The sequence below is a fragment of the Coregonus clupeaformis genome, unplaced genomic scaffold, assembly GCF_020615455.1.
Source record: "Coregonus clupeaformis isolate EN_2021a unplaced genomic scaffold, ASM2061545v1 scaf3035, whole genome shotgun sequence".
NCBI classification, from domain to species: Eukaryota; Metazoa; Chordata; class Actinopteri; order Salmoniformes; family Salmonidae; genus Coregonus; species Coregonus clupeaformis.
The window spans coordinates 40,001-57,311 of NW_025536489.1; the positions used below are offsets into that span (position 1 = coordinate 40,001).

Sequence of the window (17,311 nt, forward strand, 5' to 3'; positions counted from 1 at the left end):
TAATACCACATAGCCCCTGGTGCTGCACAGCGCTAGGCATAATACCACATAGCCCCTGGTGCTGCACAGCGCTAGGTATAATACCACATAGCCCCTGGTGCTGCACAGCGCTAGGCATAATACCACATAGCCCCTGGTGCTGCACAGCGCTAGGCATAATACCACATAGCCCCTGGTGCTGCACAGCGCTAGGCATAATACCACATGATACGTCTGATCACTGCCTCATTCATGTCAATGCAAACTAATGGTAATGGCCAGCCTATTTATGCAGAACCTCTTAGCCTCTTAATTGCAACTGGGAAATCAACCAGGATCCATATGAACAGTAGTCCAATCCATATGGCCTCAAACTGTAAACCTAACAAGTGTCTTTACCCGTCAGTTTTCTGCTGGGAATACCAGGGTATGTATCACAGACTGTCTGAATAATGATGCTGGAAATGGTCTTGAATACATTTCCTCCTACGGTCCTTTGAATACACTTCAATGGTTCTTTGAATACATTTCCTGTAGCTCAGTTGGTAGAGCATGGCGCTTGCAACGACAGGATTGTGGGTTCGATTCCCACGTGGGGCCAGTATGAAAAAATGTATGCACTCACTAACTGTAAGTCGCTCTGGATAAGAGCGTCTGCTAAATGACTAAAATGTCAATGTAAATTTCAATGTTACATTAGTTTGCAAAAAATAAATGTAAGCAATTTGCTCGTGATAATCTCAGCTGTGAATCAGGTCCTATGTGAGGTGAGTGTGACTTAGTGTACTGCTGAGACACACCTGTAAAACACATTATAGCTCCAACCTCAGATGTGCGTCAAGGTCCAGACGTACGTGTGTGTTACAGGCTTTGGTTTGGTTTTGGATTTCGAAGTTGGTTCTATTTAGGTGTGGACGCGCACTGATTGGAATCATCCTCGTTGGTCAGGGTGTGTTGACCTGTCACCTCATTGGTCAGGGTGTGTTGACCTGTCACCTCGTTGGTCAGGGTGTGTTGACCTGTCACCTCGTTGGTCAAGGTGTGTTGACCTGTCACCTCGTTGGTCAAGGTGTGTTGACCTGTCACCTCGTTGGTCAGGGTGTGTTGACCTGTCACCTCGTTGGTCAGGGTGTGTTGACCTGTCACCTCGTTGGTCAGGGTGTGTTGACCTGTCACCTCGTTGGTCAGGGTGTGTTGACCTGTCACCTCGTTGGTCAGGGCGTGTTGACCTGTCACCTCGTTGGTCAGGGCGTGTTGACCTGTCACCTCGTTGGTCAGGGCGTGTTGACCTGTCACCTCGTTGGTCAGGGTGTGTTGACCTGTCACCTCATTGGTCAGGGTGTGTTGACCTGTCACCTCGTTGGTCAGTCGTTAGTTTCACATGTGCTGGCACAGCTGTAGCTCAATTGGTAGAGCATGGCGCTTGTAATGCCAGGGTAGTGAGTTTGATCCCCGGGACCACCCATACGTAAAAATGTATGCACACATGACTGTAAGTCGCTTTGGATAAAAGCGTCTGCTAAATGGCATATTATTATTATTATTATTATTATTATTATTAAAGCTGCGGTGCCAATGCTCCAGCAACATGAGAGATGTTGGATGCTGCACCTCTTTGTAGCGCTGCTTCTTTAAGTTGATAAACAAAGCCTTTTTCTTTCCCGGGTTTGGTTTGGTTTGGTTTGGTTTGGTTTGGTCTGGTTTGGTTTGGTCTGGTTTGGTTTGGTTTGCTCCACTTCTGTTTTACTCCATGTTATAGGTTGGTGTGGGTTTTTATTTTGGTTTGCCTTTTCTGGGGGCGTTTAGTGGCCACTCACGGTGGGTGTCTTTTAGGACCCAGTTTCTTGTTGCTAGTCAACATTCAGTGGACACCCCCATGAGTGTCTTTGAGAACCCATTTTAAACCCCCACTTGTTTAGTTGTACTTGTCCGTGGCTCATTTGTTAGTACCCTTTTCTGTTGAGCGACAGTATTTTTTGTTGTTTCTTGATGGGAACCTAACGTGTGTGTGTGTGTGTGTGTGTGTGTGTGTGTGTGTGTGTGTGTGACTCCCCAGGTACACAATAGCTCTCTGTGTGTGAGCGGCTCAGCTGGAGTCAGTATCACCTTGGTTACCAGCCAAATCCTTCTCTCTCTCTCCCTCTCTAGGATCTATTATCTAACAGGGAGATGGTGAGACGAGGCTTTAGCATTAAAGCAACAATCTGCCATTTTGAATTTCAATGACGTATTCCATACACATATGTCTTTATTTGAAATGACCACTGAACTTAGTAACTATCGCAGATTGGACCTTTTATACAGGCCTGACACAATGTCAAATAATGGCTGCAAACTTCTATCACTGCTCTGCTCTCTCAGTAAGAATTTGAATCTCATTACTGTTATAGAAAAGTTAGATTTTACTTTAATTGAATGCAATGGCAGGTAGCCTAGTTGTGCTTCCAATGAAAGACGATTGTCATGGAATTCTAGTTGAACACACATAAACAGGGTTGGAACAGTGGGTCACCCCCTTCTGTATACCCTGTTTCTGCTGTGCTGGTTCTCTCAGACTATCCAACGGATGAAAACACATTGTGAATCAGACGGTTTCCCTGTGTTCCACAGCTGTTAAGAATCAAGTCACTGGCAGCTTCATATTGAATGCAAAAGGCGAAGATGCCAAGTCCAAAACCTTCATCGAGAGCGGTTTGGAGTGGGAGTACGTCTTTGGAAGCGGCGAGAAAGAAACCCTGAAAACAATCGGCCCCCTTCATGAGGGCATTGTTGTCCTGGTAAGAAGAAGAAACCTATGAATCCAGTAAGACACACACACACACACACACACACACACACACACACACACACACACATACAGGCTGAATTTTGGAATATTGACAAGTGGCAGTTGGGATGCAAGTGTGCATTGCCTCAATTCTAATTTTACCCAAAACAGGCAGAGCCAAATGATCACTGTTGAACACAGCAGCATGTGGTCAGTAGATAAAGGGCTCAGTGCCCAAGGGTTCACTTTGAGATTCAGCCACACTCCAGTCAGTCCTCTAGAAAGACAGTGGAGCACCCTCACTGTGATATGAATCACCTTTGATTGTCCACTAGTGCTGAGTGATTAGTGCTTTTCTAGGTTGGTTTGGTTTCGGTTCGATTATGAAAAACATTATCATGGTTTTCGGTTTTCGATAACAATTAAATCCATTATGAAATAATGACAAACATTAATGACAAACAGCTTTTTAACGGAAATTTACAAAAGCCAAAAATAGTGAAAATGTAATTGCCAAAGCATTTAAAATATTCCATTGTCTATGTCAGGTCCACATTGGGTAGACATCAATAGAAAAATAGTAAATTACTATGAAATAATAAAATATTCAGTTGTCTGTTACATCGTTTTATTTGATGACTTTATTATTTTTCATTCCTTAAAGTTATCATCTCATCTCTGCTCAGGCTGTAGCAGCCAGACAGCCAGACAACATTATGTCTGTGCTCCCCATACTGCACTGTCTTTAGTCATCCTATTTAGCTAGACTAGCCTGCCTAAGTACTGTCGTGGTCAAAAGTTTTGAGAATTACATAAATATTAATTTTCACAAAGTCTGCTGCCTCAGCTTTTATGATGACAATTTGCATATACTCCAGAATGTTATGAAGAGTGATCAGATGAATTGCAATTAATTGCAAAGTCCCTCTTTGCCATGAAAATGAACTTAATCCCCAAAAAACATTTCCACTGCATTTCAGCCCTGCCACAAAAGGACCAGCTGACATCATGTCAGTGATTCTCTCGTTAACACAGGTGAGAGTGTTGACGAGGACAAGGCTGGAGATCACTCTGTCATGCTGATTGAGTTAGAATAACAGACTGGAAGCTTTAAAAGGAGGGTGGTGCTTGAAATCATTGTTCTTCCTCTGTTAACCATGGTTACCTGCAAGGAAACACATGCCGTCATCATTGCTTTGCACAAAAAAGGGCTTCACAGGCAAGGATATTGCTGCTAGTAAGATTGCACCTAAATCAACCATTTATCGGATCATCAAGAACTTCAAGGAGAGAGGTTCAATTGTTGTGAAGAAGGCTTCAGGGCGCCCAAGAAAGTCCAGCAAGCGCCAGGACCGTCTCCTAAAGTTGATTCAGCTGCGGGATCGGGGCACCACCAGTGCAGAGCTTGCTCAGGAATGGCAGCAGGCAGGTGTGAGTGCATGTCACGCGTGCTGTAGGTGGGTGTAGTGGTGGAATCAAACGCAGGACACCGAAGTATAGTCCAACAGACTTTAGTAACTCTCCAACAAGGAAATTACGAGAACACTTGCCCGTAGGCGAAATAACGCACGAAGGCGAACAAAACAAATGCGCACTACACAGGTGCGTAAACACTCCACGCAGTGGAGGGAAGCTCAACCGAGCGAAATAGCGAACATCAGCCCTACACACGACAGACAAAAATCAATAACACACAACACCTGACAAACACAACGAGAACTAAATAGGACACTAATGACACTAACTGAAAACAGGTGTGACAACAATCAGACAAAAGCAAACGAACATGAAACATACAACGGTGGCAGCTAGTATTCCGGAGACAACGAACGCCGAAGCCTGCCCGAACAAGGGAGAGAGGCAGCCTCGGCCGAAACCGTGACAGTACCCCCCCCCTTGATGCGCGGCTCCAGACGTGCGCCGACTCCGGCCTCGGGGACGACCCGGAGGACGCGGAGCATGGTGCGTCGGGTGCCCACGATGGAATTCCGTCAGGAGAGACGGGTCCAAAATGTCTCTCCTCGGCACCCAGCACCGCTCCTCCGGACCGTACCCCTCCCACTCCACTAGATACTGGAGACCCCCCATCCGACGTCTCGAATCCAAGATGGACCTCACGGAGTACGCCGGTGCCCCCTCGATGTCCAATGGGGGCGGAAGAGTCTCCCTGATCTCACCTTCTTGGAGTGGGCCAGCTACCACCGGCCTGAGAAGGGACACATGGAACGAGGGGTTAATACTTTTATATTCAACAGGTAGCTGTAATTTATAACACACCTCGTTCAACCTTCCCAGGACTTTAAATGGCCCTACAAACCGCCGACCCAGTTTCCGACAGGGCAGGCGGAGGGGCAGGTTCCTGGTAGAGAGCCAGACTCGATCACCAGGTGCGTACACCGGTCCCTCACTGCGGTGGAGATCGGCGCTCGCCTTATGACGTCGGAGGGCCCGCTGCAGGTGGACGTGTGCAGCGTTCCATGTCTCCTATGAGCGCCTCGCCCACTCATCCACCGCAGGAGCCTCGATCTGGCTCTGCTGCCAGGGTGCCAGAACCGGCTGGTAACCTAACACACATTGGAAAGGGGTTAGGTTAGTGGAGGAATGGCGTAGGGAATTCTGGGCCATTTCGGCCCAGGGAACGTACCTTGCCCACTCCTCCGGCCGGTCCTGGCAGTATGTTCTAAGAAACCTGCCCACATCCTGGTTTACACGTTCCACCTGCCCATTACTCTCCGGGTGGTAACCCGAGGTGAGGCTCACCGAGACCCCCAACCGCTCCATAAAGGCCCTCCAGACTCTGGAGGTAAATTGGGGACCTCGATCAGACACAATATCCTCGGGTACCCCGTAGTGCCGGAACACATGGGTGAATAGGGCTTCGGCAGTTTGCAGGGCGGTAGGAAGGCCCGGCATGGGGAGCAAACGACAGGCCTTAGAAAACCGGTCCACAACGACCAGTATAGCGGTATTCCCCTGTGAAGGCGGAAGGTCAGTAAGGAAATCCACCGAGAGGTGGGACCATGGTCGTTGTGGCACGGGCAGGGGTATTAACTTACCCCTAGGCAGATGTCTAGGCGCCTTACACTGGGCGCACACCGAGCAGGAGGAAACATAAACCCTCACATCCCTTGCCAACGTGGGCCACCAGTACTTGGCACTAAGACAGTGCACTGTCCGGCCGATACCCGGATGTCCAGAGGAGGGTGACGTGTGAGCCCAATAGATCAATCGATCCCGAACCTCGAGCGGAACGTACTTCCGATCCTCCGGGCACTGTGGTGGACTAGGGTCGGTGCGTAACGCCCGCTCGAGCTCAGCATCGACCTCCCACACTACCGGTGCCACCAGACACGACTCCGGCAGTATGGGAGTGGGCTCCACGGACCTCTCCTCCGTGTCATACCGCCGAGACAGCGCATCTGCCTTACCGTTCTGGGACCCAGGGATGTACGTAATCTTAAACGTAAACCGGGTCAAAAACATATTCCATCTAGCCTGCCGAGGGTTTAGCCTCCTCGCTGCCCGGATGTACTCCAGGTTACGGTGGTCCGTCAAAATGAGGAAAGGGTGTTGAGCCCCCTCAAGCCAGTGCCTCCACACCTTTAGGGCCTGTACCACGGCTAACAGCTCCCTGTCCCCTACGTCATAGTTTCGCTCCGCCGGACTGAGCTTCTTGGAATAAAAAGCACAGGGGCGGAGTTTAGGTGGCGCGCCTGATCTTTGTGAAAGCACGGCTCCTATACCGGCCTCAGACGCGTCCACCTCTACCTGAAATGGTAAAGAGGGATCCGGATGCGCCAGCACTGGAGCCGAGGTAAACAGGTCCTTCAGCCTCCCAAATGCCCTGTCCGCCTCGGCAGACCACTGCAGACGCACCGGGCCCCCCTTCAAGAGAGACGTGATGGGAGCTGCCACCTGTCCAAAACCCCGGATAAACCTCCGGTAGTAATTCGCAAACCCCAAAAACTGCTGCACCTCCTTCACAGTGGTTGGTGTTTGCCAATTACGCACGGCTGACACCCGGTCTACCTCCATCTTCACCCCCTGACGCAGACAACTGATACCCCAAAAAGGAGACCGACTCCTGGAAAAACAGACACTTCTCTGCCTTAACATACAGGTCGTGCTCCACCAGCCTCCGCAACACTCTGCGCACCAGGGCCACATGCTCGACACGGGTAGGCGAGTACACGAGAATGTCATCTATGTACACCACGACCCCCTGCCCCTGCATGTCCCTGAAGATCTCATCCACGAATGATTGGAAAACTGACGGAGTGTTCATCAACCCGTATGGCATGACAAGATACTCGTAATGGCCCGAGGTGGTACTAAAGGCTGTCTTCCATTCATCGCCCTCCCTGATGCGCACCAAGTTGTACGCGCTCCTGAGATCTAATTTAGTGAAGAAACGCGCCCCATGCAAGGACTCAGTCATGGTCGCAATCAGCGGGAGTGGATAACTGTACTTCACCGTGATCTGATTGAGACCACGGTAATCGATGCATGGGCGCAAACCACCATCCTTCTTCTTCACAAAAAAGAAACTCGAGGATGCAGGGGAAGTGGAAGGCCGTATGTATCCTTGTCTCAGAGATTCGTCTATGTAAGTCTCCATAGCTTTCTTCTCCTCCTGAGACAGAGGATACACATGGCTCCGTGGGAGCGCAGCTCCTGCCTGGAGGTCTATCGCACAATCTCCCTGCCTATGGGGCGGCAACTGCGTTGCCCTCGACTTACTAAACGCAATAGCCAAATCCCCATACTCAGGGGGAACGTGCAATGCGGGCACCTGGTTTGGACTCTCCACCGAGGTAGCCCCTACGGAAACGCCTAAACATCTACCCACACACTGGGCAGACCACTCCATCAGAGCCCTCTCCTGCCACGAAATAGATGGGTTATGGGTACTCAACCAGGGCATGCCCAGCACCACCGGATACGCAGGAGAGTCAATCAGAAATAGCTGAATCATCTCCTGATGACCCCCCTGCGCACACATCCTAAGTGGCGCAGTGACCTCCCTGATCAAGCCCGCACCCAACGGACGGCTATCTAGGGCATGAACGGGGAAAGGGACATCAACAGGAAGAAGGGGAATCCCTAAAGCTAAACAAAATTTCTTATCAATAAAATTCCCAGCCGCGCCTGAATCTACCAGCGCCTTATGCTGGGAATGAGGTGCTACCTGTGGAAAACTCACAGGCAAACAGAAATGTGCAATAGAGAGCTCTGGGTGAGTGGGGCGCCTACTCACCTGGAAGGAATCCCCAGTGCGGGACCTGTCGTCCTCTCCCCTAGGAGGCCATCCCCAGCACCTAGCCGCGGTGTGTCCTCCCCGACCACAGTTGGTGCAGGGGATGGACCCCCTAGTAAGCCGACCCCTCCTCTCTCTAGCGCCAGCACCCCCGAGCTCCATGGGACACGGCTCGGAGGCGCTGGAGGGTGAAATGGACGGACCCCCCTCGGAACGTCCGCGGGTAGCTAGTAGGTTATCCAGCCTGATGGACATGTCGACCAACTGATCGAACGAGAGGCTGGTGTCCCTACAAGCCAGCTCCCGACGGACGTCCTCTCGTAGACTACACCTGTAGTGATCGACGAGAGCCCGATCATTCCACCCTGCATCTGCCGCTAGAGTACGGAATTCGAGGGCGAACTCTTGCGCACTCCTCCTCCCCTGCCGGAGGAAGACCAGACGCTCCCCCGCCGCTTTCCCCTCCGGGGGATGGTCAAACACCGCCCTGAAGCGGCGGGAGAACTCGTCGTACGTGATGGTGTCCGCGTCGATCTTCCTCCACTCCGCGTTGGCCCATTCCAATGCCTTCCCGGAAAGGCAGGAGATCAGGGCGGACACGCTCTCATGTCCCGAGGGCGCCGGGTGCACGGTGGCCAGGTACAGCTCCACCTGGAGAAGGAATCCCTGACACCCGGCCGCGGTTCCATCGTAGGACCTCGGGAGCGAGAGTCGGACTCCTCGGGGTTCCGGTGCTGGAATGGGCGGACTGGCCGATGGTGCTGGCAGGGAGGGTGGCGGTGGAGGCGTTCCCCAGCCTCGAATGGTGGTGATCACCTCCTGCAGTGCGGTCCCCATCTGCAGGATCTGGTCCCGTTGTTCCCGAACCTGGTCCTCCAGCGTCGTCTGGGCTGCTGCGGCTCCTGCTGATTCCATTTTAAGGTGTGTTATTCTGTCACGCGTGCTGTAGGTGGGTGTAGTGGTGGAATCAAACGCAGGACACCGAAGTATAGTCCAACAGACTTTAGTAACTCTCCAACAAGGAAATTACGAGAACACTTGCCCGTAGGCGAAATAACGCACGAAGGCGAACAAAACAAATGCGCACTACACAGGTGCGTAAACACTCCACGCAGTGGAGGGAAGCTCAACCGAGCGAAATAGCGAACATCAGCCCTACACACGACAGACAAAAATCAATAACACACAACACCTGACAAACACAACGAGAACTAAATAGGACACTAATGACACTAACTGAAAACAGGTGTGACAACAATCAGACAAAAGCAAACGAACATGAAACATACAACGGTGGCAGCTAGTATTCCGGAGACAACGAACGCCGAAGCCTGCCCGAACAAGGGAGAGAGGCAGCCTCGGCCGAAACCGTGACAGTGCATCTGCACGCACAGTGAGGCGAAGACTTTTGGAGGATGGCCTGGTGTCAAGAATGGCAGCGAGGAAGCCACTTCTCTCCAGGAAAAACATCAGGGACAGACTGATATTCTGCAAAAGGTACAGGGATTGGACTGCTGAGGACTGGGGTAAAGTCATTTTCTCTGATGAATCCCCTTTCCGATTGTTTGGGGCATCCGGAAAACACCTTGTCCGGAGAAGACAAGGTGAGCGCTACCATCAGTCCTGTGTCATGCCAACAGTAAAGCATCCTGAGACCATTAATGTGTGGGGTTGCTTCTCAGCCAAGGGAGTGGGATCACTCACAATTTTGCCTAAGAACACAGCCATGAATAAAGAATGGTACCAACACATCCTCCGAGAGCAACTTCTCCCAACCATCCAAGAACAGTTTGGTGACGAACAATGCCTTTTCCAGCATGATGGAACACCTTGCCATAAGGCAAAAGTGATAACTAAGTGGCTCGGGGGAACAAAACATCGACATTTTGGGTCCATGGCCAAGAAACTCCCCAGACCTTAATCCCATTGAGAACTTGTGGTCAATCCTCAAGAGGCGGGTGGACAAACAAAAACCCACAAACTCCAAGCATTGATTATGCAAGAATGGGCTGCCATCAGTCAGGATGTGGCCCAGAAGTTAATTGACAGCATGCCAGGGCGGATTGCAGAGGTCTTGAAAAAGAAGGGTCAACACTGCAAATATTGACTCTTTGCATAAACTTAATGTAATTGTCAATGCTTGTAATTATACGTCAGTATACCATAGTAACATCTGACAAAAATATCTAAAAACACTGAAGCAGCAAACTTTGTGAAGACCAATACTTGTGTCATTCTCAGAACTTTTGACCACGACTGTATGCTGCAGAGCTGTATGCTGCAGGGCTGTATGCTGCAGAGCTGTATGCTGCAGGGCTGTATGCTGCAGGGCTGTATGCTGCAGGGCTGTATGCTGCAGGGCTGTATGCTGCAGAGCTGTATGCTGCAGGGCTGTATGCTGCAGGGCTGTATGCTGCAGAGCTGTATGCTGCAGGGCTGTATGCTGCAGGGCTGTATGCTGCAGGGCTGTATGCTGCAGGGCTGTATGCTGCAGAGCTGTATGCTGCAGAGCTGTCTAATAAAATAATTGTACTACTTCTTCAAAGTAGATAACGCATACCTTCACGAACTGTCTCCGTCCCTCTCTCTCATCTTTGTGTTGTGTACATTCCTCTCTCATGCGGTCTGTGTGTATCTAACCTATAGCAGGCGTAAAAGTGTATCCATCTCTGCCGCAATGGCTTATGGTCATTGTAGTTAATTACCACGTTTCTGCGCTGAACTAGGTTGAATATTTGCTTAATGAAAACTACAACTCCCTTCAGCCCATCTTCCCACATAGTCCTCGAGTTGATTTCTCTCGTGAATGATTTGATTTCTCTCTAGAGAAAAATGGAATTACAATTAATTGAACCGACGTTGGTCAGTTAGTTGTTTAATAACCGAAATGTTGGTGAATTGCTCAGCACTATTGTCCACAGTGTGTGTGTGGTTTTACTGTCCAGGTGGGGACCGAAAGTCCTTACAAAGATTGTAAAACAAGGAACATTCAGACAAGTGGGGACATTTCTCTGATCCCCTCAAGGACAAAGGCTATTTTAGTCTTTGGGGTTAGGTTTAGGGTTAGCGTTACAATTAGGGTTAAGTTTAGGGTTAGGATTTGGGGTTACGGTTAAGGTTAGGCTTAGGTTAAGGGTTAGGTTTAGGGGTTAGGGAAAATAGGATTTTGAATGAGAATCAATTGTTTATCTCTTTCGCTCTCTTTCTTGCTCTCTTTCTGTCTCTCTCTCTCTGTCTCCCTCTCTCTCTCTCTTTCTCTCTCTCTCTCTCTCTCTCTCTCTCTCTCTCTCTCTCTCTCTCTCTCTCTCTCTCTCTCTCTCTCTCTCTCTCTGTCTCCCTGTCCTCTTCTAGGTCATTCCCCAGGAGGAGGACACTAAGATCAGTCTGACATATAAGTACATCATCCATGAGGACCTGCTGCCGGTCATCACCAATAACAACGTTCTCCTGGCCGAGCTGGATACCTACGAATGGGCCCTGAAGAGCTGGTCGCAGTGCTCCAAACCCTGTGGGGGAGGTGTGTGTTGTGGAGCGGTTCTTTAGACCAGATGGATTCTCTCTCTAGGTTCTTTTTTTAGAACGATCTCACCTGCTACAGAAATGTCCCTGCTGGTTCACCTGTCAATCATGGTTGTTTCCTTTTGTGCCTGGCCTGCCAAGTACCCCTGCTGTTTCCCAACCTGGCAACCTGCTGTGAGTTGGTGCAGAGCAGAGCCTAGATGTCCTCAGGGCATGTTGCTCAGGGGTCACTGACACGTTCAGTTATTCAGATGGTTTTTCCTACCCTGTTGCTCTGTCTTATTGTGTGTGTGTGTGTGTGTGTGTGTGTGTGTGTGTGTGTGTGTGTGTGTGTGTGTGTGTGTGCTCTCTCCAGTATTAGTTCATATAGCCACCAGCATTTTCTTTCTGCCAAATGATTTACAGTATAATTGAGAAACGGTTGTGTTTTATCAGCCGCTCCAACAGATTGTCCTTCCTGTCTGGCAGGTATACAGTACACCAAATACGGCTGCAGGAGGAAGAGCGACAGTCGACTGGTGCACCGGAACTTCTGCGAAACCAGCAAGAAGCCCAAACCCATCCGGAAACGGTGCAACGTGAACGAGTGCAGCCAGCCAACGTGAGCTCCTCTCCCCATCACTCTCTCCTCTATCCTTTCTCTCCATGTCTGAACCCATGTGGATAGCAAAGCAACCATTTCATCATCATCATCATCATCATCACTCTAAGAGACACTCCCTCTCAAAGAGGGACTGAAGCTAATGCACTCTGTCTGTCTGACTAACCTAGTTATTCCCAGTAGTGGACAGATTGAATACTGAGATAATAACCTTCTATTCCCAGTAGTGAACAGATTGAATACTGAGATAATAACCTTCTATTCCCAGTAGTGAACAGATTGAATACTGAGATAATAACCTTCTATTCCCAGTAGTGAACAGATTGAATACTGAGATAATAACCTTCTATTCCCAGTAGTGAACAGATTGAATACTGAGATAATAACCTTCTATTCCCAGTAGTGAACAGATTGAATACTGAGATAATAACCTTCTATTCCCAGTAGTGAACAGATTGAATAATGAAATAATTCCCCCCCTCCCTCTCCCCCTCCCTCTCCCTCCCTCCCTCCCTCCCTCCCTCCCTCCCTCCCTCCCTCCCTCCCTCCCTCCCTCCCTCCCCCTTCCCTCCCTCCCCCCCTCTCTCCCTCTCCCTCCCCCCCTCCCTCTCCCCCTCTCCCCCTCCCTACCCCCCTCCCCCTCCCTCCCTCCCTCCCTCCCTCCCCCCTTCCCTCCCTCCCTCCCTCCCTCCCCCCTCCCTCCCCCCTCCCTCCCTCTCTCTCTCCCTCCTCTCCCAGGTGGTTGGTAGAGGAGTGGAGCCCGTGCAGTAAGACGTGTGGGAAGCTTGGCTACCAGTCCAGGGTAGTTCAGTGTATGCAGGCCCTCCACAACGGCACCAATCGGACGGTCCACACTAAGTACTGTACAGAGGACAGGCCTGAGACGAGGAAGGTCTGTAACCCCTCTGCCTGCCCTGCGCAGTGGAGGACAGGGGCCTGGTCACAGGTGGGTCCCAGCATGGAGCTTCGCCACAGAGCATACTCTAGACTAGGGCCTGGTCACAGGGGGGTCCCAGCATGGAGCTCCGCCACAGAGCATACTCTAGACAAGGGCCTGGTCACAGGGGGGTCCCAGCATGGAGCTCCGCCACAGAGCATACTCTAGACAAGGGCCTGGTCACAGGTGGGTCCCATCAAGGGCCTGGTCACAGGGGGGTCCCAGCATGGAGCTCCGCCACAGAGCCTACAGTACAGACAGTGTCCTGGTTATGGAGCTCAGCCACAGAGCATACTCTAGACGGGCCTGTTCTCATGGAGCTCTGTCACACAGCTTACAGTACTACTTATCAGGGTTGGGGGTCAACTCCATTTCAATTCAATCAATGCTGGTAATTGGAAGTTCTGTTATCTAAAATAGAATTTAAGTTTTCTTTGTGAATTGACTGAATTGAATTGGAATGAACCTCAACCCTGGTATGGAACATCCTCCAGTCACCACACACTGAAGGACGTGAAGAGGATGGTTAGCGTATCCGGACCCCTCTAGCAGTCGTATTTTCGAATATAAAACACTTTTTCCTGTGTTGTTTACCAGGTTTCCTGGAAAGGGAAGTTGCTCGATCGATTTGTTTTAGAAATTGTGCTAGCTAACTGTTCTAGGGATTTCAGAGTTGTTTCTAAGAACTGTGAAGAGCCAGCCGCTTTGACACTCGTCTGACCTGTTTCCTCTCTGTGTCTCTCTGTGTGGCCCCCCCCCCCACAGTGTTCAGTAAGGTGTGGAGAGGGGATTCAACAGAGACAGGTTGTGTGTCGAGCCACAGACAACACCATCGGCCAGTGTGAGGGAGACAAGCCTGAAACTGTCCTCATCTGTAAACTGAGCCCGTGTCCAGGTACAGTACACACACACACATGCGCGCACACACACACACACACACACAGATATAAGCCAATGGTGTGTAAGAACTGTTCCCTCCTGCTGTCCCTATAAGTGTCTCAGGACACCTTTGTAGCACTGTGTGTGTGTGTGTGTGTGTGTGTGTGTGTGTGTGTGTGTGTGTGTGTCTATAAATGCTTCTGAACAGTTGGGAAAGTCAATAGAATTCGACCCTCTTCTTCTCCATAATACCTGGGGGGGAATTGGGGGAATTGAGCTTTGTACCCGGTTATGTTTTCTGAGGAGTGACTTCCAGGAGGTGAAACACATTTAGGGACTCCTTTATGAAGTCTTAGAAAGCTATGATTACCTGCCATGTTGGAACACTGCTGTGTTGGGGACACATGGACACATGGACATCAGTAACCAACAATACACATCCTACACACACAGCTCACCATGGGGGAACCACTAGCCAACACTACACAAACCTCACCATGGGGGAACCACTAGCCAACACTATACACCTCACCATGGGGGAACCAGTAGCCAACACTATACACCTCACCATGGGGGAACCAGTAGCCAACACTATACACCTCACCATGGGGGAACCAGTAGCCAACACTACACAAACCTCACCATGGGGGAACCAGTAGCCAACACTATACACCTCACCATGGGGGAACCAGTAGCCAACACTATACACCTCACCATGGGGGGAACCAGTAGCCAACACTATACACCTCACCATGGGGGAACCAGTAGCCAACACTATACACCTCACCATGGGGGAACCAGTAGCCAACACTATACACCTCACCATGGGGGGAACCAGTAGCCAACACTACACACCTCACCATGGGGGAACCAGTAGCCAACACTACACACCTCACCATGGGGGAACCAGTAGCCAACACTACACACCTCACCATGGGGGAACCAGTAGCCAACACTATACACCTCACCATGGGGGGAACCAGTAGCCAACACTATACACCTCACCATGGGGGAACCAGTAGCCAACACTATACACCTCACCATGGGGGGAACCAGTAGCCAACACTATACACCTCACCATGGGGGAACCAGTAGCCAACACTATACACCTCACCATGGGGGAACCAGTAGCCGACACTATACACCTCACCATGGGGGAACCAGTAGCCAACACTATACACCTCACCATGGGGGAACCAGTAGCCAACACTATACACCTCACCATGGGGGAACCAGTAGCCAACACTATACACCTCACCATGGGGGAACCAGTAGCCAACACTATACACCTCACCATGGGGGAACCAGTAGCCAACACTATACACCTCACCATGGGGGGAACCAGTAGCCAACACTATACACCTCACCATGGGGGAACCAGTAGCCAACACTATACACCTCACCATGGGGGAACCAGTAGCCAACACTATACACCTCACCATGGGGGAACCAGTAGCCAACACTATACACCTCACCATGGGGGAACCAGTAGCCAACAATATACACCTCACCATGGGGGAACCAGTAGCCAACACTATACACCTCACCATGGGGGAACCAGTAGCCAACACTATACACCTCACCATGGGGGAACCAGTAGCCAACACTATACACCTCACCATGGGGGAACCAGTAGCCAACACTATACACCTCACCATGGGGGAACCAGTAGCCAACACTATACACCTCACCATGGGGGGAACCAGTAGCCAACAATATACACCTCACCATGGGGGAACCAGTAGCCAACACTATACACCTCACCATGGGGGAACCAGTAGCCAACACTATACACCTCACCATGGGGGGAACCAGTAGCCAACACTATACACCTCACCATGGGGGGAACCAGTAGCCAACACTATACACCTCACCATGGGGGAACCAGTAGCCAACAATATACACCTCACCATGGGGGAACCAGTAGCCAACACTATACACCTCACCATGGGGGGTACCAGTAGCCAACACTATACACCTCACCATGGGGGAACCAGTAGCCAACACTATACACCTCACCATGGGGGAACCAGTAGCCAACACTATACACCTCACCATGGGGGAACCAGTAGCCAACACTATACACCTCACCATGGGGGAACCAGTAGCCAACACTATACACCTCACCATGGGGGAACCAGTAGCCAACACTATACACCTCACCATGGGGGAACCAGTAGCCAACACTATACACCTCACCATGGGGGAACCAGTAGCCAACACTATACACCTCACCATGGGGGAACCAGTAGCCAACACTATACACCTCACCATGGGGGAACCAGTAGCCAACACTATACACCTCACCATGGGGGAACCAGTAGCCAACACTACACACCTCACCATGGGGGAACCAGTAGCCAACACTATACACCTCACCATGGGGGAACCAGTAGCCAACACTATACACCTCACCATGGGGGAACCAGTAGCCTAAATGTCCTATTTTCACCCAAAAAACTCAAGTGTATCTGTCTGTGTGTGTGTCTGTGTGTGTGTCTGTCTCAGTCTGTCTGTGTGTGTGTGTGTGTGTGTGTGTGTGTGTGTGTGTGTGTCTCTGTGTGTGTCTCTGTCGGTGTGTGTGTGTGTGTGTGTGTGTGTGTGTGTGTGTGTGTGTGTGTGTGTGTGTGTGTTTCTGTAGTATTCCAAAGGCGCTCTACAGAGGAGGATGAAAGGGGAGTTGTCCAAACATGAATGGGAGACATTCAGGAGAGGAGAGCAACAGGGGTTCTTAAGAGCTATGATTACCTGGGGAGTTAGGAACAGATGGCGCCTTGTGTTGTTGCTTTGTGTGAGACCATGTTTATGTCACATTAGGACACAGGCTACTGGTTCCCTTGTTGTATTGTTGGTTACTGACGTCCCGGTGCGAAGCGTAGCTGGGTCATGCAGCAAGACAATGATCCAAAACACACCATCAAGTCTACATGAAAATGGCAACAAAAAAAAACAACACATTTGAAGTTTTGGAATGGCCTAGTCAAAGTCCAGACCTAATCCCAATTGAGATGTTGTGGCAGGACTTGAAACAAGCAGTTCATGCTTGAAAACCCATAAACTTTGCTGAGTTAAAGCAGTTCTGCATGCAAAAGTGGGCCAGAATTCCTCCACAGCGATGTGAGAGACTGATCAACAAGTACAGGAAGCATTTGGTTGCAGTCATTGCAGCTAATGGTGACACAACCAGTTATTGAGTGTAAGGGGGCAATTCGTTTTTCACACAGGGGAATGGGTGTTGCATAACTTTGTTAATTAAATAAATAAAATAAGTATCGATTTTTTTGTTATTTGTAAACTCAGGTTCCCTTTATCTAATATGAGGTTTTGGTTGAAGATCTGATAACGTTCAGTATCAAAAATATACAAACACAG

The 17,311-nt window shown here is 50.2% G+C and overlaps 1 protein-coding gene across 1 annotated transcript in view; it reads left to right on the plus strand.

Moving 5' to 3' along the window:
* LOC121530814 (A disintegrin and metalloproteinase with thrombospondin motifs 3) overlaps positions 1–13,955 on the plus strand; it is a gene marked incomplete at both ends in the record, with an annotated part of 47,162 nt that extends 33,207 nt beyond the window's left edge. The window contains 5 exon segments of the mRNA XM_045220022.1: positions 2,590–2,756; positions 11,355–11,520; positions 11,991–12,123; positions 12,862–13,069; positions 13,826–13,955. Of these exon segments, the coding sequence (XP_045075957.1) occupies positions 2,590–2,756; positions 11,355–11,520; positions 11,991–12,123; positions 12,862–13,069; positions 13,826–13,955 (804 nt within the window).
* Between the last annotated feature and the right edge of the window lie 3,356 nt (positions 13,956–17,311).